Source organism: Pseudopipra pipra, chromosome 18 (genome assembly GCF_036250125.1).
Source record: "Pseudopipra pipra isolate bDixPip1 chromosome 18, bDixPip1.hap1, whole genome shotgun sequence".
Classification (NCBI taxonomy): domain Eukaryota; kingdom Metazoa; phylum Chordata; class Aves; order Passeriformes; family Pipridae; genus Pseudopipra; species Pseudopipra pipra.
In genome coordinates, this window is record NC_087566.1 from 3904068 (window position 1) to 3927610 (window position 23543).

The following is a 23543-nucleotide window of genomic DNA, read 5'->3' on the forward strand; positions in this document are numbered from 1 at the left end:
GGCAGCTCTTTGCCAAAACTCATCCCTGTCTGATTCTATTCAATATTATAGGGGAATCTATCCAAGTGCTTCCTACAAGGGCACCACCTGACATTGCATCCAGCAGCTGATGGACACAGGAAACCTTTGTGCAAACAGCCAAAGTTGGTGGATCTCTGAACTCAGTAAGGGCATAAACTGCTTTAGCTTTGCCCTGCAGGAGGTATCAAATAATCCACAGAGGATGGGATGTTTGTGAATGAAAGGTTTTTAAAGTTTTCAATTTCAACACCATGTGTCACAGGAACCAGGGAAAATATAAAATCTATTAGCAATATTTATGTTCAAAAATGGAATATATGCTTCTCCAGAGGTATTTTGGATATTACAATTATTAGTATTCATTTAACATGTTTGGCAAACCAGCACAAATCATCTGCCTCAGGAAAGGCTCCAAAGTAAACACTCACTGTAACACAAACCAATTTTCCCAGTCATGTTTGAGGAAACACAAAATACACAGTGAGCCACAGGTATGTGAAGAACAAGCACATTTTTGAAAGCATATCACTGAAAAACAAGCAGGGAGCACAGCAGGCCTGCAAGAAAGAGCCACTTTTACAGTGAGAATCAGAGAATCATTTAGATTGGAAAAGACCTTCAGGTCATCTTCCTGAGACCTGTTCAGCAGTGACTGCAGCTGCCACACTCACATGTTCCTCTGGGTAAAGAGGCTGCTGTTTGCTGCCAGTTTGTTGGCCTCAGACAACTCCACAATTCTCTGTTCCAGTGACCTGATCTTCGAGTCCATTGCATTGATCATCTGAAACACAAGTGATCATAGAAATAAAGTTTATAAAAAGTCTGAGCTTTTTCTAGAAACAAGAAGAACTAAAAGAAGACTGAACAAATGGCCAGAAGAGCATCAAAGATGCAATTCCTGGAGCTATTTACAACTGCTTTTTGCTGCTTTAATATTAAGAAGAAAAGCAATCATTATATTATCAAAATGAGGGGTGCACAACAAGCTGCATGGCTAATTTTAAGGATATATTCTTGAAGATACGCTGAATTAAAAAATCATGTCTTTTAAAATTAGCATTAATCAACGAATTTCCTTCAAAGCAGCTCAGCAGCTCTACAAAACCTCAAACAAGATTATCTTGCTTGAAATCAGTGTCAGAAAGCTGCTCTTCAACTGCTTTGATTTCCAGTTCAACACCACATACCGCCTTCTGCTCAGCCAGGACTTTACATTTTTCACGTGCTTCTTCTTCATGTCTTCTGAGCATATTCTCAAGTGCTTCCTTATCTGCAAGATCTTTCTTCATCTGATTTTCCAACACCTAAATGAAGACATTTCTTTTGTCTAAATTATATCTGTTTCACTGGGCAAAGGGCAAGCAGAAAGAAAACCATGAAGATAGACAGAAATTTATTTTTTAAGCAATTGATCATATCTCAAGCAAAATTAAACCCAGGATGCAATTGCATGAAATCCATGGAAGAGCAAGCTCCAGAAAAAAGCATTCCCTCAATTATGGTTGAAGACTGAACTTGACGATGGAATTTTATAGACAGGGAGACAGTACAGATTTTTTAAAATTATTACTTTAAGTCATATAAACTCTGTTCAAGAACAGTTCCAGGCTAATGCAAAAACCCCCAGAAAAACTCTCTACTCCAAAATATGTACAATAGGGGAAGTAAGAAAGTGCCCTTCCTTTGGCTGCCCTACCAATATGGTTCAGAAGGAATCTGTGAGTTCCATAAGTGTGGATGAGAAAGGCAACTGAGAACCACATGAATTCTTCCAGTCAGGGACACCAAATCTAACAGCTAAGTAAAAAACTTATTTTTGTTACACAAATACCTGTCATCAGGAACAGGACTAAAGTAATTAATTGCTACACTTTTTCAAAAAATGCATGTCATGTATGCACGTCCAGAGCTCTAAATCAGTTGTTAACTAAAGGTCCCTCCCTTCAAAGAAATTTTTGAAGGCACAAATTCTGCTCACCACAGGATATTTTTTCCAATTACAAAAACCCCATGTCCTCTTTCATCCCTTTGAACCTTTTTCATCTGGTTTCCTGATTTCTCCTCTTAAAGCCTCTGACATAGGTCCCCATAATACACCGGTTCTCTTTTTCTTTTTATTCATTTTCTAATGCCTATGCTCTTTTCCAGCTTTTATATCACCACTTCTCCTTTCCCAACATCTACATCTGATCTTCCTGCTTTCTATCAGTCACTCTCCTCTCATTGCTGATTACCAGATGCTCTGATCTGCCAACAAATCTTTACTTCTCTTTTTTTCCTTCATATTTCTCCCACAGAAATTTCTTCTCTCCTCTTAAATATTATGTCCTCTCACATTTAAGCCAAAATGTAGAATTAAGGTCCTAGATAAATGTACCAGATAAAGATTGTTTCTACTAAGAATAACCTGGTTTAGCAAAGATTCTTACAAAATGTATTTACTGCCTGTCATACTGTAAGCTCTTTAGAAAAAACCATAGCCAGTGCATATACTCCTATTTCCCAGCTTGTTTTTCCTAATTTTAGATGGTGTCTATGATTCTATTTCTGTTTGTTAATGCTACCCTGGAAAAGACAAAAACAAAGTGGGTGGTTTCTGTGGCTTCTTGGCAGATGTTACAGCTCCAAGAGGATGGAATTTCAGAAACGCTCCAGTATTTGCTGGATTTAAAACCTGCAGGTAGGCTGAGTGAACACTCACAGAAAATCACCAGTAGGAACTGAAAGCTTCTTCAGGGTGTGAGTTCTAACAGCACTAAGTATCATTGAGTCAGCAATAGTCAAATTACAATCACCAACTGCCTCCCTGTAGTTCTGACTCCCAATCCCAGCTGTCCTAATGCAGTGCTCCAGACAGATAAGGTACAATGGTAGGGACTGGGAGAAAAACTGATTGAGATCCCACTAAGCTCCCTGCACATGGCAATAGGGGGGAGCAAGAAGGCTGCTCCTAAGACTAAACAATCAGAGCCTAAAGGCAACTGTTTTTCCCTGAACTCCTTCTACCCACAAAAGCTTGTAGGAAGATAAGATATTTTTACTTTGAGTTTTTCCTCATAGAATTGTTCCTTCTGTTTCAGCTGCAGCTCCAGGTGTTGTGCTGCGATCTGAGCCTCACGATGCTTCTCCTCCAGCTCCTAAAAGCAGCAGAGATTCATATTCAGACACAAAGAAATAGTAGGTGCTGTGTGTATGTGTTACACAGGTATCAAACACTCATTCATTCTCTTTTTTAAGACTTCACACTATAAAAACCCCAAGACCAGGGCTGTCATATTAAACAAACTGCACATTTTCTCCTTTAAGCTCTGCATATTGCTGCTGACCTACTGCAGTGCAGGTCCACTGCTAAGGACAAAGATTTCTACTTCCATGGTAAGAATCTCCATTTCCCAGTAAAATATTCTCAAAGATAGGCCAAGGACATTTGGTGAAAACACACAGCTATAAACATTTTATAGCTGCAGTGGCATCACAGGAAGTTCAGATCTATTTTTACCAAGGTCTCTCACTTGTTTTCTCACAGAAAACCTCAATAAGGGGCTACTGCTGTCAATGCTTTTCATTCTGCATTCAGAGTGGGAATAGCATTTACTTTGCTATATTCCTCAGACAAATGTTGTCAGAACAACTATTTATAAATTGCTTGGAAAATGAAAAGTGCAGGATGCAAGACATGTGGTGGAACATGCCAGAATGTTTTTAACCTCTTTGTTTCACATAAGACAGTTTCAGCCGTGCACAGCAAGGATTTAAGCCATTTGTAACTCAGAAATCAGCTGTTTCTGCTGTCTGACTATGTTATTTGGGGTATATCTATAATCAGCTTTCAACAGGACACCTCACAAGAGCTGGGCTTACAACTTCATGCTCATTCATTGTTGTATTTGCCACTCCAACAATTTCCCTGGAACAAGAGCAGCTCCAGGTCTGTCATTCACTACCACTGGCTTGACTCTTGCATAGACAAGTTGAGGTGTTGGGCTGCATCCAGGTCTCCTGTCTGCCTTCATTACTGCATAGCACAGGAAAATTTCCTGATATATGTGTGTACTTTAGCACTTTTCATATTAATTTCATATTCTCTTTTCTGATCTTCCTCATCTTGAAAAGATATGACTTTTTTTTGCAGTAATTTGCCATAGACCTCTTTTTCCAGAAGTGAGAATCAAAGAGGAGGTTCCCCAAAAGTAGGTCACCTCCAGTGCCTAGTCCCGACACTTCTGCACGGAATGGAGATTGCTGCTTTTTGCAATTGAAATGTGTCTCCCAGCAACAAGAGGGACAACTCACCTCCCCCAGAAGCCCACACGTTTCAGGTCCTGGCAGAGAATCAGACAACCAGATCAGCAGCAGCTTCAAAGCCACCAGCATCAGACTGCTCATACTGTGGCAGAAGCTTCACCAGTTCCTGCAGTGGCACTTAACAGCCAGAGTGGGCTCAAAAAGGTAAATCTCTTACCATTCCAGTTCTCACTCACTATTCTCTATGTAGCACTTTGTGTTTGGCATCACAGCATTGATCTACACGTTCAGACAGTAATAAGTATCTTCTCTGACTTGTTTCTTGCTTCTTATTCAATTCTTACAGGCAGATGAGCTGGTACTTCTCTGATACTGCTACATGAGTGTATGTGAAAACAATGCCTTTATTCAGCAATATCCACCTTACTCTCTGCAACTCTGCATCTTCAACTCCCTTCTTACCTTTCTATACTTTCTATACCAGGAAAAGTCAAGTGTTTGAAAAGATCAGCTCGAGGGGAGGTCCAGGGTAGGAGTACAGAAAGAAGAACACCAGTACCCTGTGCTCCCAGGTCAGAGTTGCAAGGGACTAGGAAAGACTGTAGGAATATTTCTTCAACACCTGTTTGACTTTTTGATAAAATACTTTTGTGCCTCCCCAACACTGTGTCAGAACTCCATGGAAACTATCTATAAGAAGAGCTAAACATATCCCCTGGTGTAAAACAATTACTCGATATTTCTGCATTCCCTTCCAGTTTCTCCTCCACAGAGAACGTAATAAAACCAAGGAACAATGCCCAAATATACACAGGAGGCTTATGAAACAATTCAAAGTTTTACACTATTTCTAAACATAAAATTGGCTCTGTGCCCAGCATAGTCTCCCACTTACCATGCACTCGTGCTATCAAAACAATTTGAAAGGAACAGCACTACTAAAGAACCAATTCTACCTTTTTTTGACAGCAATCAGGCATTCTGGTGTTAAAGTCTACCTCCCCAGAACAAGCCTGGGTCATCTATTGACTCTAAATATGCTTATTTATACATTTCCATTTGGCCTTCCTCAGGTGTGTCTCTGCTCAGGATTACTACCAATAAAATGCCATCCTTTTTTTCCTTGTCATATTGGCAACACACAAAGAGAGCTCATGAGGAACGCAAAGGAAATTTAATTATTCCACTATAAAATTATGCTTCCTGTCCCAGGGAAGCAAAAGTATTAGAAACACCCTCTGCTTGGTTCACTGGAGACTGACATACTAACTTACTATAAAGATTTAATAGGTTTAAGCAGGAGAGAAACAATAAATTGCCAACAGAGAAACATGTGGGTGAAAATGGTTTCCTGACAAATATTATCTTTGGAGATGAATAGTTTAGATGACTAATTTCTCTCTGCTTCAAAACATAAGCATTTCAAATAGATCTGACCTCTAAATTCCTCTACAATTTAGTTTAAAAGATAGATATTAATGGTTTTGTTGTTGTAGTATCTTGTCCTGAGAATATTTTACTTCTGAAACAATCACTAGGTAAAATAATTTAAATATTACTATGTTGACTTAAGAGTGCTCCCCCTGAGACAACTACAATTTTGAAGAACTATTAAGACTAAAAGTGAGGAGTGAGTTTGTAACTACAGGCCCAAGGAGAGCTTGAGTCCTTAAGCTTTCTCCAGGATGACTGATACAAGAAAGAAATCCCCTTATTCAACAATTTCCACCTTATTCGATGCAATTCTACGGCTTCTGATTCTTTCCTCCCCCTTTCTTACAAACTCTCACGCTCGAAGTTTCATTTTCACCTCTGCTCACCAGAATTTTCTCTGCCATCTGTTGAATCTGTTGAGATTTAGTTTGAATATCTTCTTTCAGGCGGTTTTCTCGTCGTTCCACAGTCTCTAATCTCTTCACTTGATTCTCCAGAGAATGGCGCCGTTCCTGTAGAGCAATTATGAGCTGCCATTTAGGCTATTCAACTCTGCACTAGCACAAAGCAAGGAGCAGCTTCTAGAAAAAATTAGGCTGAAGCAGTCAATATACATGGCTGGCTTCTGTATTTTAAATCCTCATCATGCCTCAAATCCCTTCGGTAACCACATGTCCTTATTGACTCCTCGCTCAAAATAAAAAAATATCTCAGCTATTTTCAAAGAAATGTATCTTTTTTAATTAAAAATGGATTCATGTCTAACACTTTCCCCTGAAGAGTTACTACAGGAATCCACATTGTTCAGAGTCATCCAGATGAGGGTTCCTAAATTGATGCACATCCCGATAACTAATTTACTTTAGATAGACATTCTCCACTCACCTCCGCTTCAAGTAATTTCTTCTTCATGCTTTCATTAGAATCTTCCCTGTTCTGCAGTTTCTCCAACTCCTTCTCAGCTCTCTCCTTTGCCTGACGGATATTCTGCAGAAGCTCAGTTGCCTCTGAGCTGGCTTTCACAGCCTGAAGGTCAAAAGAAAGGAAAAGAAAGGTATTATATGAAAAGCACACACAAAAAATTTGGTGTGTGAAAGCTTCATAACCTCAAGATGGTCAACATTCTGAATAAATCCACTAGAGAACTTTGGCCTAACTGTCTAAATTAAGACAACCACAAACATGTGTGGGAACACAAATTCTAACTTCAATAACATAATTCTAACTTCTGTTTCACAAAAAAAAAAAAAAAAAATTAAAATCCAGGAGATGCACAGGTTTGTCTTATCGAAGACTTGCTATACTTTCTACTATATAGAAACTTGCTATGCTGCAAGTTTCTACTTGACTCTATATCTTGACAGTAAAGTCTACCCCCCAATTCAGCTCAAGTTCTTGGAAAGAACTCACAAAATAATCTTACTAAAAGATCAAGAGAATAACCTGTCGGCCTAAAGATAATTCCTTAGCATCAATGCAGGGAGAGAAGAAGATGGGATAAAACATGATTGTTTTGAAATATTACAAGTACTGTTTCTATATAGTTTTGGCCTCCATGAATAATAACCCTCTCAGGAGGTGCCAAGTGTGAAAAGCTTCCTCAGGGGATTATTATGACAACCCCTTTATCTTCTGTTGAAAGATTCCAATAAGACTGTTCTTACAGTGATGACTGACCATGACAGCAAACATTAGATATTATTCAGCATACGTTGTTAGGGTGTTTTAAAATTCTGCTGTGAATCCTTATTGTTCAATACTTTTACTGTGAATAACTGAACTCAAGTGACTTTGCAATTAAAGCAACTAAACCAAGTCCAACATGTATTTTAATAGTGAGCTAAAACCAGCTGAACTCTGTCTTCAGAAGCAGGGGAGCCCATGGCATACCCCTTAAATGAGAATTTCCCTACACTACTCCTGTTCTGACTCAGCTTCATTTGTAAAAATAAACACTGTTGACATGTCTCAAGAGCCAAAAGCATATTGAAAACACCAGTGATTTCAGATACCAGTTCCCACCCCCCTTTCCTTATCATCCCCCATGCTATGACTAATTCTATTTTTGAGGGTAAAACAAAGTGCATCCCTCCTCTCCATTAAGGTTTCACTGGAAAGTCTTGTGGAAAATTCACTTTCACCACCCAGATATTACCTTTGTCAGCTTTTCCTGCAGCTCCTGGATTTTGGCCTGCTGCTCTGTATTGATCTGCAGTTAAATAAAAAGATGGAGGGAAACAGTCATAAAATCAAAAAGGAAAAAATGCTCCCTGCTGATGATGCTGTATTTATTTTAATTCACTTCCCAAAAACCTTTGTTTCTTCCTATAAATTCCAACACATCAAAATGCTCCTTGGCCAGTCTATTCCCACTTTGCTAACTTCTGCCTGATGTCAAATTTTGGTCACCAAATAGATTGTTCAGAGTGAGAATATGCAGAATTCTATTAGGTTTTCATTTGCTGTTCTTTATGAATAAAGAAAGCCCTTATGCATCCCCAATTTCACTCCTAACTAGGATGACACATAAAGGCCTGGCTTTGCCTGGCTTCTGAACACAATCCATTATGAACAGGTTATCCAGAGACAGCTTTATATCAAACCAGAAAGAACAGTGAATCACACCAAGACAAAGACATTTTAAAAAATGAAATGAGATGAAATAGGGAGGGTTGAGAGGCCGTGCATGTCACAGACTAGCCAAAGGCACTCTTGGTTTCTATGCATAATATGAAAGACCCAGCAAGCAAACTCCAGGACACCGAAGTGAACATACCTTCTCCAATTTGCAATACAACTCTCCTGCTTCATTTTTTCCTTGATCTTTAACCTGTAACTTAAGTATAAAATACATAAAAATCTCAGGAAAAGCTGTGCTTCTATTGTGCTTCTATCCAGTTGTGGTATTTAAACACTAGGAGCTACACAAAGTTGAAGTCACGCTATTTTGAGGGCACAACTGGAAAACGTTTTGCATTAGTTGTACAAACCACAGTAATCTTTGAAGGATCCCCCCCCCCAGCTCATGTGTGAGTGTGTCAAACAGCACTAGGAATTCAAGCAAAGCATCAGCCCTGTGTCTCCCACGAAGCCTAAACTACCTTTTGCAATTTGTTGTGACATTCGGCAGCTTTACGTTTGAATTCCTCAGCTGCCAGTCGGGACTCTCTCAACTCTGACTCGTAGAGGTCACTGCGCCTGCGAGCTGAGATCAGATCCTCTTCCAACTGATTCATCATCAACCTCATTTCTTCGACTTGAGCTTGATATTCCTGTAGTTGGGGTGGAAGGGGAGGAGAAGGTATTACGTTTTAGAGGCAAGAGGGGAAACGCTTGGAGCAGCAGATCCCAGAATATTGATTACAGGCAAGAGATGGGTTTAAGAGGATGTGGAAGAAAGGTAAAGTACAAAATAAAACAGTAAAAACTAAACAAAATAACATCAATGGTGTTCTGGTTTGAGTCTTGTCATTTTCAACTCAATACCTCGTAAAGTCAAAACATTGACTTTTTTAAGAGTGCAGGAACACATAGATACATCTACACACAAATGATAAAAATTACTTACATTTCTAAGTTCTGAAACAGAAATGTGCCTTTGAGTTGATGTCTCTACTAAATGCCCAGATGCTGCCTCAAGATCTATTTTCTCAGGCTGATAACATGACAGTTATCACAGATCTGCACAGCTTGGGTAAAAGGAAAGAAGGAGAAGCAGAGGGGTAGCACACTGTGCCATCAGCTATTTTCTCTTGACAGAGTTAAAAAGGATCACATTGCTCTGCATGGGAGACAACCTAAAATCAAATATCATCTTAGAAAAACTACCTATAAATCACATTGCCCATAGAAGATATTTTTCTATATAGGCAGAAATAAAGATTTCCCCTTGCAGGAGACTACAAGATAGGGCATTTGGATGGGGAAGATGGGAGAAGAAAAGAATTTGAGTTGACTATCTCAATGACACTGGGAACTCAAACTGAGACTAGCTCAAGAGATTGCTTCTCACATATTCACTGGAGAAAAAAGATTTTAATCATGTTTATTTAGCATTTACTAAGTCCTGTAAGTATACGTTTCATAAAATTACTCTAAAGCAAAGGAAAAAAAAACAAACAAAAAAACCCAAAGTATTTTTTATGAAGCTGAAAACAAGTAGAAAACAAGCACATCAAGAGCTAGGAACAAAGATTATGAAGGACTGACAGTGGGGGAGTCTCTCTTTCTTTCCATTTTAATACCTTACAATAGGCCTGACTACCCCCATATGCAGAAGAGGAACTGTCTCGTGACAGACTCAGGTTTGTCATCGCTCCCCCAGACAGGCACTGCCTTCAGCTACAGAGGGACTGCAGGAACACTGACCCCAGGGGCAGCCCCTGACTCCAGCAAGGAGAGCTTATGCAGATATTTAAAGAAGCTGGGCCTTTAACAAATTGCTTTCCTATCCCTTTGGCAGAATGGCTCTTTGCTTTGTAATCCCAAAATTGGTTCTCCAGTTTGTAAGGAAGACAGGGACCTACTCTTTCCAGTTAGCCTCCTGGGGATGACCTTATTTTCTTGCTGGAAAGAATTAGAGCCTTTTGATAATAACTAAGCATATATTAACTCAAATATTCTTTTCATACAAATAAATTTGTGAATAAAAAAGGCAGAACTGTTTGAAGGAATACATGTCCTGCTCAAAAGTACAATTTGTTAAGACTTCCTAAAACACTGGGCTTTTACATCAGCAAGCACTTGACCAAAGAATTACAAGTATGACTACAGTTGCCACTGTGACAATGAGTGTTTGGGAAGGGAGGAGAATGGGGAAGGAGAAAAGAAGGAAGAAGAAGAGATAGTTAGTGATATTTCAGGTTTTCTTGTTTCATCACATTTGAAAGATTATCTTTGAATAAGTCTCATGATCAGGTCAGAGGAACAGGCCACACCACTCCAGGCAACACAGAACAAACCTCTCAGATATTCACTGGTCAGAGTTTAAGAACTACCAAGAGGTACTTAAGTGCATATTAGTGGACAGGCAAAGCTCAGGGCATGTACCTGGAGCAAATCACATCAGGGAACTACATACAAATGAGTGGGGCTCTCAAAAAATACAGATTCTGAGCTGTTGCAAGTACATCTGCTCATACAGATCTTCATCAAGTAACAACCAGAGCACAGGTTTAGTTAAAACAAAAAAAACAAAACAAAACAAAAACCAAACACACACCCCAAACAAACAAAAGACCCCACAAATCCACCACGCTCTTCTATTCAAGTACCTGAGGTGAAGTTGAACTTACAGCCTTGCCCTGAAAATACCATGTGCCTAAGTATTGACTTTTGAAGGTTCTGATTTGCTGTTGATTTGACTTGTTCTCTCTCAGGTTTCAGGTTTTCAACAGCAAAACTCTAAAGGGACTCTTTCATCTCATCTCCCAGTTCCCTCTGACTTAAAAATCATGGTCCAAGTTAATGGCCAAGATCCACCTGCTCGTATGAGTCAGCACAAATATCTCAGCATTTTTTGTTGCTCTTGTCTTTCAGAAAGCTCAGAAGATCACCCCAGATATGAAGGCCTGCAGGATATTACAGATTCATTTGTTGACCTAAGCAGCATTTTTATGTCATTGTGAATCTTCACAAGCCAAATTAAGAGATTCTGGGACAAAGCATTTGATTAAAAATTACTTGCATTATGTTTCCTCTGTTACATGTGTCTGTACTGCCTAAGAATTTATGGGTATTTATAATCATCAAAAATGTTCCACATTTCAGTATTTAAAGCAACTTTTCAAGCAAAGCACCAGAACAGAGAGCAGGGAGCTTTAGATCCCTTGTATTACATAAAACAACCCCCCAGAAGAATGCAGGAGAAGTCTATGGAGGCCTGATGCATCCAGAGGGTTGAGTTTGCATTTCATTACTTTTTACATAAGAGCTTCTTATGTCTAGAGAATTATTACCAAGGTTTCTGGGCTTCCTTGTCTCAAACGCTTTGAAATGAGTCAGTTACCATTTGTAAAGTGCTTTGAAGATGAAAACCAACAGATAGTTGCAAAGAATTATTTGAATGCTACAGCAAATTTCTATTTCTTTTTCTCAATGCAGTATGTTGCTGTTAATTCATAAAATTGAATTAATTTTGTCTTGTAAATAATTTTAAATCCTAAAAATGTCCAAATTTGGGCATATTTTCATTTAATTTTGACTTTTTTTTTTTTTTCTTATGAACAACCATATGGATTAATGAATTTTGAACATTCTTCTAGTGGACAAAAAAATTATTAATTTCTCCTTTGCAAACAGATTAAATTAGGAAAAGAAGAGTTAGGCAACATACATTCTATTTTGAAAGACTATTAAGCATTTTAAATGGCCAGATAAGAAAGAAAAAAAAAACCAACACAAAGGCTGGCTCAGTTCTCTCCCAGGTGAAGATTCATTAACTTGTTGTGAAATTTGCATACCTTAACCATTTTAAATGGATAGCTCATTTCTAATGCAGTATATTAGTAAAGCATTGCAACTTTCTCCTAAGCTAGTTTTATAGACAAAGTCCTCTCAGGACTAGGAAAAGAAAAACCTGAAGTTTGGAGTCTGTGCCTACTTGCAAAATACACAAGTGGAATTTTGTTGCTCCCTATATTGTTTAGGAACCCATGTGAAAACACACAGATTGGGAGTTATCCCAGCCTACCAACATCAAATGTCATCCTGGCACCAGAGCTAGAATATGCCAAGAATGCCTATTTGTGGACAGCCACCCTGCTCCCCAAAGAAGCAGGAATACCTGTTCTTTGATCTCTTGCAGTTTTCGGCTCTGCTCTCTGATATCATGAAGGAGCTGCAGTGCCTTATCATCTTCCTGAGACACCTCCATCCGTGCCTGCTCCAGGCTTCGCTTTAAGCTCTGCAGAAAGCAAAATGTTCAATACACAGTCTTTGGTTTTTTCAAATGGTTGTATAATGAAGATCTTTAGTTACACAAATGCCTCCTCGACTGCAGTGAGGCATCAAAATAATAATAATAAAAAAAAATTAAAAAAAGAAAAATTGAGGCACCAGTGATGGAACTCTAATGAAATTCATGGCCAGTGCTGCTCCTATCTGAACAGAAGCAGCCCATTTATACAAACATTGTTTACTCAAATCTTGGTTCAAATATCTACTTCCTCACATCAGGTTTAGAGACAAAAACCAAACACAGATCACAAAAGGCATCCATTATTGACAGCATTTATCTATATTTTATCCAGGACTATTAATTCACAACCTAGACACAATCCTTCAACTTCATGTTACTTACATTTTTCTTGTTGCTGTTAAGTGAGTCAAATGCTTTAATCATTGTTAAACTTCTACAAAGAACAGAAGAGCTGAGTCTGTATCTCACCACATACCTTACCTGCAATTTGGACCTACCAGTGGAATGGTCCTCCTATCAACTGAGTATTATTCTTCAATAGAGAGACATAAACTGGATTTTATTTATTTACCTAGTAGCATTTGGTATGGTAAAACTCAGCCCCGTTTTAAGATGTGCTTCCCAACAAACCAACCCATCAGAAATGGTTTTCAATTCTCTGAAAGAGAGTATTATCTGCACTTCTGTTCTTGGTACAAGAGAGGAAACATAATTGTATATCCAACTGAAAATACAGAGACTATCGACTAGAATGAAAATATCCTCACTGGAATCTTGCCAGGACAACTGGGCAGACATTCCAGCTCCCATGAAAAATGCCAAATGATCTTTGAAGTCATGGTTTTGCAGTCTCATTTTTATATTCTACCTGAAAAATAGCCCCTGTCCTACAACCTTCCCTGACATTGTGCTGGGGAACTGGATCGGTCTGAACTCAGGACACCACAGATGGAGGCAACACCATTGCTTCCTAATCCTATTTGTTCCTGAAGATTCCTGTCTAGGCACTGATTAGGCCCCTTCCTCTTCTGGCTAAGAAACCTGCAAGAAGTCACACCCAAGCATGTTCTAGCACAGCCAGTAAGACAAACATCACAAATAGTTTCAGCAAGACCAGGACAGTAGTCACTCCTGCATGATCTAAGCACATGACCATGAAACAACGCTCGAATAAAACTACCAAGCAAGCTTTTGCAAACAATTCAGGGCTCCATGTTCAACAGATATCCCCTCACACATTATTTTCTCTCCATCAAGTACCCCACTGAAAGCACGATGGAAGAGAAAGACAAAGACCACCAAATTTCAGGCCTTCAGCTCTGGAAGGCCTGGGGTAAGGGCTCACACTGCATTCTGTGATATAGGTGGCCAGGTCCTGCTCCAGGAGGGATCGCTGGGTCTCAGAGGCTTTCAGTTCCACCTCCTTTTGGCTAAGTACAGCCTCCACCTCTGACACTCTCCGGTGCAACCGCGTCATTTCCTGCTCCATCTGCAATAAATATCAAGAGGTTATAAAGGGGGGCTTCACAACCTTTGTTAACTGCTACATTCAGAGCTCTGTTTGTAAGGAATTTGTCTCCAAGAGACTTCTAAGCTATGTTTCTCCAAATGGTGTTTAAATTCCGATACCATTGTCTCTGCTCCAGGAATGCACAGTTCTTCTTAAGGACAAGTAGTAAGTCTAAGTCACCCCATTCATTCAAGCTGCTTGTTCATATTCAGTCATTCTTCGAACCCCAGTTAGCAAAGAAGACACAATCATTTTTCACCTGACTTGCAGAGATGGGTCACTTTAACCTTATCCCAAATCCATGCTGGACCAGAAGATGGTTTCCCCCCATCTCCTTGTCAGGAGCAAATGGTCAAATCCAGAACAGAGCAGGGAGAAAAGTAATGGAACTCTCATAAAAGTCTCAAACAAGCAGTAAGTGTTAAAAGACTCCACCAGGTTCCCTTTATTGGAGCACAGCAACTGTTATGAGACGTTCACCACAAGCAGTGACGTGACAACAGTTATATAAGCAGGAGCTGATGAGTGAGGAAGAGCCCCTCAGAACAGTACTGGGGTAACTGTGGTGATGAAGAGGCACGGCCTGCAGGAAGCAGCAGTCGTCTGTGTCAACGCTGGGAAAAGGACAGTTTAAAATCCAGAGCCGCTTCTTGTTAAGATAAAAGTATCTAGAGCAACAGCATGGCCTAAATTCATCTCCCTTTGTACTGGACAGGAAGCCACCTCTCTGAAGGAAAAGCACTTTGCCCACCACGAGTCTGGATGATCAGCAGCATCTGACAGATCCCTGGACATACAGTGGTTGCAGATTCCTGGAGCAATGGAGATGGCCAATCGCATAAATAAATACCTTGTGACACTTGTCCTGGGCGTCTTGGAGTTCTTTGCTCTTGAGAAGAAGTGTCTTTTCCATGGAGCTGACCTTGGCTGGAGAATCCACACTTGAAAAAACAGATCTAAAAGAGCAAAGCCAAACAGCACATGAATATAGGCAAAAGGTAACAGAAATCTGATTCATGCAGCCTCTGTAAAGTCCTTGTGTACTTACTTATCCCGGGATAAAAGAAAGGTGCAGCAATTCCAGTCTAACAGCCATCATTTCAGATCAAACACACCATAAAAGCTGATGACAGTATATCATTATTAAATAATCCATGTGTACTTCTATTTACAAGATTAATATTTTCCATCAGTGGATACGTCACAGTGCAAAACAATAAATCACAGCAGCAGCATTGCATAATTTGTAGGGATTCATAAGTGCAACAAAACCAAAGCATAAAGCCAAAGTAACCTTTGGAAAGATAACAAATTTCCGGAGAAATGCCTTTTATTTGGTACTTTATTTTTAAACAGGTTTTTAAATTATCATTGAACTACAAAAGCCCTAAAAACTTCAACATTTCATAATCTGCACCACAGGAAGAAGAGTTTAATATCCTTAGTTACATTCTGTGAATCAAAATTGAAACTTTCCTTACCCAATTCATATGATCCCTACAAACTCAATCAATATCAATATGATTAGTCACACTGCAGAACTTCGGAGTTCCACTTAGAAGTAATTCTTTTTCATGAGACACAACTTAACTGTACTGTTCAAAACAATTTGACTCCAGAAACCTGGGGGAAATATTTACTTGTCCTTAAGCTTTCTGTCTAATTGGGACTCAGCATTTAAGAAGTTACTGTTTCTGCTAGTCTAAATTCCTTCTAGAAAATGATAGGAAGCCACCTGATGTTTGGCAGCATATTTTTAGTGCTTTGCAGTCTTAAATATGCAATCTGCAACCAAAAAATTAAGTACACGAATCAAAACATAATTTTAAAAATCACATTCTCCCTCGCATCAAATGATTCAAACTAGATATTTGAGCAGTTAGTGATGGAACCAGAGTTAACTGATAGATCAAAACGCAGGAGCACAATGAAGGTGCTAATAAAAGATCACACGGGCTGCCCACACGTTGCTTTCTGCTTCTCCTGGCCACAGTTTGGTGTGCAGCCAGCTATCCCCATGGAGAGAAAGGAGCTTTGAGCAGCTCTCTGCATATAGCCACACACCCACACACAGCAGCACAGGCTCCTCTTAACACCAAGGAAAGTTTCGTTCCATCACCACCATTTTCTGAGAAAAATCTACTCCTTAATCCAACTAGATTTGCAACACAGGCACAGGCAGAGAGACGGGGATTTTGATGAAAATGCTGCAGCAACATCTCTGTACCAAACAGATCGTCAGCACCACCACCCCAAGCTGTCATTAGGAAACAACATTTTGATATCAGCAAACAAACACAGCAAAATCCACCAGTTCTGCCCTGAGAGGTCAAATATTATCATCTCTTCAGAAACCTGATATGGAAAAACTTAGAAGAAAGAATCCTGCATGTCAATGATACAGATATGATCAGGACTTACTAAAAAAAAATGTTTAAAATTAATGCTTTTATACAGCATTCCTTTAGTCCTGGTCCAATCAATCCGATCCGTCTAATTACCATATTTAAAAATCAATTTATAAAGCGTGTCTATACTCCTACAGAGAAAAGGCAACCATCTGAGAAAGATGCATATTAAATTCCATAACAGCTGGGTGTACAAACAAGGCTAAAAATGAATAGTTGAGAAAAGCAGTCTAAAAATACAAATTAAAGCTCACATTAACTAAAAAAGACACTAAGGAATCTGCTTTCAAATGTTAATCAAATATATGTAAATAGCTGCAAATATGTACTGAGACAAGTCTGAAAATCTTCTTATAATAAAAATGTATTTTTACAGGTCTGAACTGTACAGGCTGAAGCAATCTTTTTTTCAATTATAGTTTCAGCCTTAGCCATCACCTTTTCAAACCTGAGGCATTACCTAAGAAAACTCCAGCCAGTTCTCACAAACCTGGTTTTACTTGTGGCTTCTATTCCACCTCCCTAAAGGAGCTAATTTTATTTGTTATTTTTGCTCATTTATTTTATTTGCTATTAAAAGAATCAGAGCCTAATGTTACAGGCACTATTTTGCTTTTCAAAAATTTCTCCTAGTAAGCCAGCTCAAAGCTTCCATATGCACTGCAAACCAGGCAGGAACAGGATGGATTCAGGGAAGGAGATGCAGAGCTCTGTAAGGCCAGGTGGTTCAGCCAGGTGGGATGGGCTGGGACAGAGAGCAGGAGACCGACCGAAGTTTGCATTTCACGAGGTGACTGCAGAGGGAGCTGCTCCTCAGGGTTGGTGTTGGCTTTGCAAGGGAAGAGGAGGCTACAAACTAGAACTACAACCTTTCTTCCTCATTCCTGTCCAAAGCAAGGAAGAAATTCCTTAAAAATATATGTCCTGGTGCCAGGACAATTTTCCTGCCGTGGAAACAGTACATCTTATCCCCAAGGAAACCGATTTTGGTTAGCCCTGGACACGCAGCTTTTAACAGACTTGCTTTCCCAGTAATTCTTTCCTGTGTACAAATTGTATTAGAACAACTTCCTGAACATCCATACAATCTTCAAAGTATCAGAAAGGGGCAGACAGAGGAAATCAAGAGAAATGGAATACTGGCTAATCTAATTAGCCTTGTCATGGTGATAGAAGCTCTCAACAGAGCATGACAAGGTGGAAAATACCCACATTTCTGGGGCACTTACATTCTTCCTCAGTCAGCATCATTGCAGAAATTAAACACATACAATCCAACATCAAAAGCCATGATGCAAAGCTATCATTCAGGCTAGGACCATCTCAGAGTATTTCATTTAATTAACTGCTACATCTGGATCAATTCTCTTAGCACGACAGCAGTTTCTGCTGTTTCCTCTGAAGTGTGAAAAAATAGGTTAACAAAAGGTAACCAGTATCCATCAACAAGAAAATTGCAATAAAAGATTAAAAAAAAACCAAAGTCAAGTCCATAGTACCAAGCTCTGATAGCACTGGGGCTGTGCCAATTTACTTTCCAAAGAAGCACTGCCTGCATGACTAAAAACCAAGTTAACTTACAGCTGACTAGTGATTTCACAGCTAGATCAGCAGCAGCCTCAACCAGCAGAATGATCAGAAATGGTGCTGGTTGTGCAAAAGCTCCTCCAGTTCCAACTTGGCTGAGATGAAAAAGAAAAAAGCATTAGCAGAGGAAAAGCTCCAGGATGACTCTGGGGTATCAAACACGTCCCTTGGTCCCCCCCATGCATCACATCACCCCTCGGAACTTCCTGTGTCCTTTTGTGCCACTCTCAGAAACCCCCAACTCACCTGTGCTGCTTCCTTCTCACAATGATTGGCACCATCTGTCCTAATCCTGGCCCCCACACAACATGCCCATAATCTCATCCCCCATCCCTCATGCTCTATTCCTTTTAGCATTATACTCATCTGTACCTTCCGCCCCCTCCTAAATGCTTGCTCAGGCCTAAAAAAAAACCAACCAAAAACAAACAGTGATACCATCAATCTGTGAATAGAGCTTGCTGAAGCAAAGCATATTTTTGGTATGCTCATCCTGTGCTTCCTCTTTAATCTATCTTTGGTGAAAGAGCTCACCAGAACCGACAAACTGTTGGAAGAAATCAGTAGTCCTTCTTTTTGGAAGAATGGCCCATTTTAAACCTCAGTATTTTATAATGACAGTCATGAATCCATACCAAATTTTTAAAATTAAAAAAAACAACAATCCCAATAACCCCCAAAAAACAAAACCCCAGAAATCCTGAAAATACCCTTTCTTAGGACCTTGCAGAGAGGACACAGGCAGGCAAAAATTTGCATTATAAAGTATTTTTTAATTAGGTATTTTTCATTAGGTATTTTGGTACATTTTATTTGGTATTGATTTTTACTAGGCATTTATTTTTATTAGGTATTTATTTTTATTAGGCAATTTGGTATATTTGGTTAACCCTGGATTTACAACATATTTATCTTATGCCTTCAGGCTTCTGCTAGTCACCTGCAAAGGACAAGAACGATTTTCCTTCACCACTTGATGCATATTTTTGGCACCCAAGGGTTTTTGTCACTTGTTCTAAGCACTGGAGATCAGCCATGGTTAGGGACAGGAAGGTGGGGCTGGCTTTTAATGGAATTAAACCCTCAGTTGCCTCTTATCTTGTCACAGTCACACGCTCACAGCCAAACCAGCAGCCAGGTTTGCAGTCAGACAGGCTCTTCTCCCCCATATCAGGAATTCAGAGGCCATGATGGGAGAAGGACTCAGCTGGTCTTTCTCTGCAGCCTCAACCCAGCTCTTAGAACCATCCAGCAGATTGCTAGGACAGGAACCTATGGCAGCAGCAATTAAGCCCTTGATTTCTCCTGATTGCTTCCTACGATACATTAATGTCATGACTTTTGCTCTTTTGTTAAATTTCACAGTTGTTAGAGGGTCACAAATTCATCCCAAATCTCATGGTATGGGGCAGCACTGTAATTCAATGAGCCCTTTTAATCTACACACCAACTATGTAATTTCTGGCAACAGGTCTAAGTGACTCAGGTGAACCCTTCTAGCACTAAGTCATTGGGAGAAAGAGAAGAATGGAAAAGAGGACTTCTTTTACCTTCCTTTTCTTTTTACTGAAGTATTTGAAATTCCTAGCTCAGCCATACCTTCTTGCTGTCCAGTGAACAAGGTCAAACTTCGTGGCTTGACAGCCCTCAAATTAAAAGCCAGGAAAGTTTCAAGGACCTTGTTACTGGCACCCTGCAGCTGCCTGGGCTCACTGTGAGCAGCACTGGAGGGCTCGTGCTGCAGACAGGAAAACAGATCTGCATCACTTAGCAACCATAAGGTTGGACTTTCAGAGGAAAGATTTTAAGAACAAAAATTCTGGACTGATCAACTTCCTGACTTAGGACCTTCCAGAGAAGACGTCCCGAGATTCACAAGAGATAAGCCTCCCCCCCTCCATTTACTGTTCTGCATCTAGAATTTGATGTTCAAGCTAGTGTGGACAGAAACAGTACTGTATTTCCTCAAGTAAAACACACATTAGACAACATTTCATAAGTAAGAAGTTATCTTTAGGACCCAACTGCAGTGATATTGAGAATAAACTAATCACCGCATTATTTAAATACAGATATATTTTCAAGTCTCCGCAAGCTCTTTGCCATATTTAAATCACCTTCTCAGAACAAAATGCAAATATTAACTGCTAAAAATAACAAAGTGCATTTATCAAGATCTCATTCAAAAAAAGAAGCCAATAAGACCTACCTAAATTAAAATTATTTGGGGTAAAATTAAATATATGATGTCTTTCTGTTCCAGTACAGGGAAAAAACAGGCCACACAAAACAGAAATTTTACTTCAGTCAAAATTTCTCCAGAGGACATTAATCCCTATACTCTTTTGCTATACCTTTTCCTATCTATTACCAAAATTCAAATATAACTTCCATATGCATTTTCAGTACCATCTCCAAAAAAGAAGCACATCAATCCATCTGCTACAGCTCCAGTACAGTTACACCACTGTTCTGAGACTTCACCTCACACTCCTCTTCAGTTCTAGTCCTGGGCCCGATTACATATAGATTTTTACCACACATATGTGGTCACTATTGAGGCTCTTCTGTCACCTGAATGGCCATTTAGCCTTGGTACATGGATTGCAGTTCCCCAGGCAGAAAAGATAATACCCTAAGTTAAACTCATCACTCCTGAATTAAGACAGATTTTAACACCAGGTATCTACAGATCTAACAATCCCTTTTTCTAATTCTGCTGACAATATTAGATCATTTCACCAAAAGAACACTTTTTGGGTTTTTATGTTGTCTCCCTTTTGCCATAAGAGCAACTCTGCTGAGGAGGAACAGCCAAAGATTCCCTTCTTATTACTGGCATAACCATCATATAACCTTGATTCACGGCATGGGCAAGATCAAAGATGTCAACAGTATCACCAGATTTGGTGACACGTTTACTGCAGAGCAACTATCACAACGAGTATGACAAAAAATGAAACTTGATTAAGACAGATTGACAACCAAGTCCCTGAAGGGAACTAACTAGCAGGAGTGAACGATGGTTGACACGAAAACACAGCACCTCAGTGCACTGAATCACTAACACAGCTAAAGCCACTGCGTTCCTGAGAGGCCTCCAGATCCCAAGGTAAGGACTTCCCAACTTAATGCACTGCACTAATACTTTTTCAATAGCTCTGTCATCAGAAACTAACCACCCACCACATCAGATGGTTTATAACACATTACTTATATTCTTCTTTTTCTCTGACTCCATTCCCTCAGAAAGCATGTTTTCTTTCCATGGAAAACCATTTCTTCTAGATCTTCATATCCCTACACACACACACACTGAATATTTCACCTGAATCTCCAGTCTCCTAACACAGTACAGCAATGCCCAGTCCTCCTATTTAACTTGACCCAGCAGCACACGGCCAGCTGCCATCAGCTCCTTCTCTTGTTCACTGACCCATTGCTGCACATTCCCAGGTTAGTGGAGCTCCATTTCTGTGGATCACTGATTCAGCCTTACACATCCCCAGCACTTGGTGCCCACTCTCTGACCCAATAAAATAACACCACCCCCCTTTTCCATCTCTGAACTCAGTATTCTCCCTCTTGCAGGGATCTGCAGTACCAGAAATGCAATCATCTGCTGCTCCCTGCTTAACAGCAACAACTAATTCAGAGTATTTCAGCAACAATTTCAACAATAACTGCTTTAGAATCAATCTTTCCATCCCATTCCCTCCCCTTCATCCCAGAAATAATCACAGAACGGTAGGACATGCACAAGGCACAGCAGCAACAGATCAAGCCCGAATCTGGCAGCTTCCCTACAGCAGAGTACAGCAGTTAAAACAGCTTTTCCCCACACACACCATCCTCACTGTAACAAACCTGCCCATTTTCCAGTGGTCCTGTCCACCTAAGCAATAATTCCTACTTACTCTGGTCTGAGGATCCCCAATGCCTTGATGAATGAAAACCCCACAAACGGCAAATCTTCCCCCGAGAATCCTGCTGGGCTCAACTGGCGCGTAGAGGATAAAACCCGCGAATTCTTCTCTGGTTCATCAAAATTTGAGGTGTCATCATCAGACTTGAGAGTAGGAACGAAGGGGGGAGGAGCTGGTGAAAAAAAGCAAGAAGAAAAGACAAAATTCAGCTACAGTTCACTCTGCAACAGTCCCACTCATTCAGTGCTTGCAATGGCACTGCAGCTCCTGCTTTTAATCTTGCTAACACAAGCAGACTGAGCTGCTGCTCTCAAAGCGTATTACAGCAACAAGAGATTAACCCTTGAGCCACCAACATGGCTACCACTCTGCAGGCACAACGTCTCCCACTCATCAAACTGGGCTTTAGCTTGGGCATTTGAGACTGGGGGGCTTGGGGTTTTTTTGTTTCAGGTTAGGATGTTGGGTTTTTTAAACACATACATTGAATAAAATCAAAGCACCAGGCTAAGTAAAACATTGATGTAATATAGCTAAAAGTCAGTCAATTCTGATTCATCTTGAAAAGGAAAATGTCTTCAACCTGTCCAATTAGTGACACTACCTGAGAATGAAGCCTGATCCTGTGCCAGTCAGCTGAGGGATATATCTTACCCTTCAGCACTAACAAGAATCTTCCCAGCATGGGCTTCTAATCAAGAGCAAACTGGTCTTTCTCCTGGAAGGTTCTAATAAACTACAGCTACTAGAAATTCACTGGTGTTTAGGAAAGGAAGAAAGTAAGATTTTATTTCTCTGAAAGAGCTTGCTGAAGATCTGGAACTCTTGTCGGGACACCACTGCAGTCTGGCTCTGATACAATCAGCTCTGAAGAGAGGTATAAATAGCAGGAATTACAATGTATTTCTTAGTATAATTTCTAAATTGGTGCCACTTAACTTGTCAAGCAGTTGTTTAATTTCAGCCGATTTTCTTACATTAGCTTCAGTTTAATTAACCCAAGGAACAAAAGGACAAGTTCTCCTCAATGATGTGCAGCACCCGAGCTACCTGCTGGCTTGGCTACATGTGGGAAAGGAAGGAATGCAAGAGCCTGCTGGGCAATTCCTGCCTCATTAAATCACGTTTTCTAACATTTATTTATTTATTTATTTATTTATTTCATCACTTAGGTCCCCACTCCCTGCAACTCCACAGAGCTAAAACAGAGATTAGCAAAGGAGACAGCTCTTCTGTCAGCAACCAGAGCAGCCCATTGTCACCAGCTGATGGAAGTGGAGTGTGCTAAACCCGTTACCATGGATCCAGTGTGGATCTCCTGGAGCTGAAGGGCTGGTGAGGATTGAAGAACCGGGAACAAACACTCCAACCCCTGCAGTGCAGGCTCCCTGCTCCTCACTCCCTGCATGCTCGGGGTTTAACCCTACCTGCCTGCATCGTGACAGATGCTGCTGCCGACGGGACTGACAGGGGCAGAACCAGGCACGGCTGGA

At 40.1% G+C, this 23543-nt stretch overlaps 1 protein-coding gene and 1 long non-coding RNA gene across 8 annotated transcripts in view; one reads left to right on the top strand and one right to left on the bottom strand.

Annotated features, from left to right (window-relative positions):
• CIT (citron rho-interacting serine/threonine kinase) overlaps nucleotides 1-23543 on the bottom strand; it is a 70422-nt gene that overhangs the window by 33337 nt on the left and 13542 nt on the right. For 4 of the 7 annotated variants that reach the window (XM_064674716.1, XM_064674711.1, XM_064674714.1 and 1 more), the window contains exons 9-20: nucleotides 22042-22222; nucleotides 14980-15085; nucleotides 13965-14108; nucleotides 12485-12604; nucleotides 8802-8972; nucleotides 8477-8536; nucleotides 7856-7909; nucleotides 6586-6726; nucleotides 6087-6212; nucleotides 3063-3158; nucleotides 1209-1325; nucleotides 693-802 (exon numbers count right to left, since the gene is read on the bottom strand). In XM_064674716.1, the coding sequence (XP_064530786.1) occupies nucleotides 693-802; nucleotides 1209-1325; nucleotides 3063-3158; nucleotides 6087-6212; nucleotides 6586-6726; nucleotides 7856-7909; nucleotides 8477-8536; nucleotides 8802-8972; nucleotides 12485-12604; nucleotides 13965-14108; nucleotides 14980-15085; nucleotides 22042-22222 (1426 nt within the window). The remainder of the gene's footprint in view (nucleotides 1-692; nucleotides 803-1208; nucleotides 1326-3062; nucleotides 3159-6086; nucleotides 6213-6585; nucleotides 6727-7855; nucleotides 7910-8476; nucleotides 8537-8801; nucleotides 8973-12484; nucleotides 12605-13964; nucleotides 14109-14979; nucleotides 15086-22041; nucleotides 22223-23543) is intronic. The other 3 variants (XM_064674713.1, XM_064674712.1, XM_064674715.1) reach the window with 1 other exon arrangement.
• On the top strand, nucleotides 4285-11404 carry LOC135423976 (uncharacterized). The gene is made up of 2 exons (XR_010435048.1): nucleotides 4285-4470; nucleotides 11239-11404. It is a non-coding gene; the product is annotated as an uncharacterized LOC135423976 (long non-coding RNA).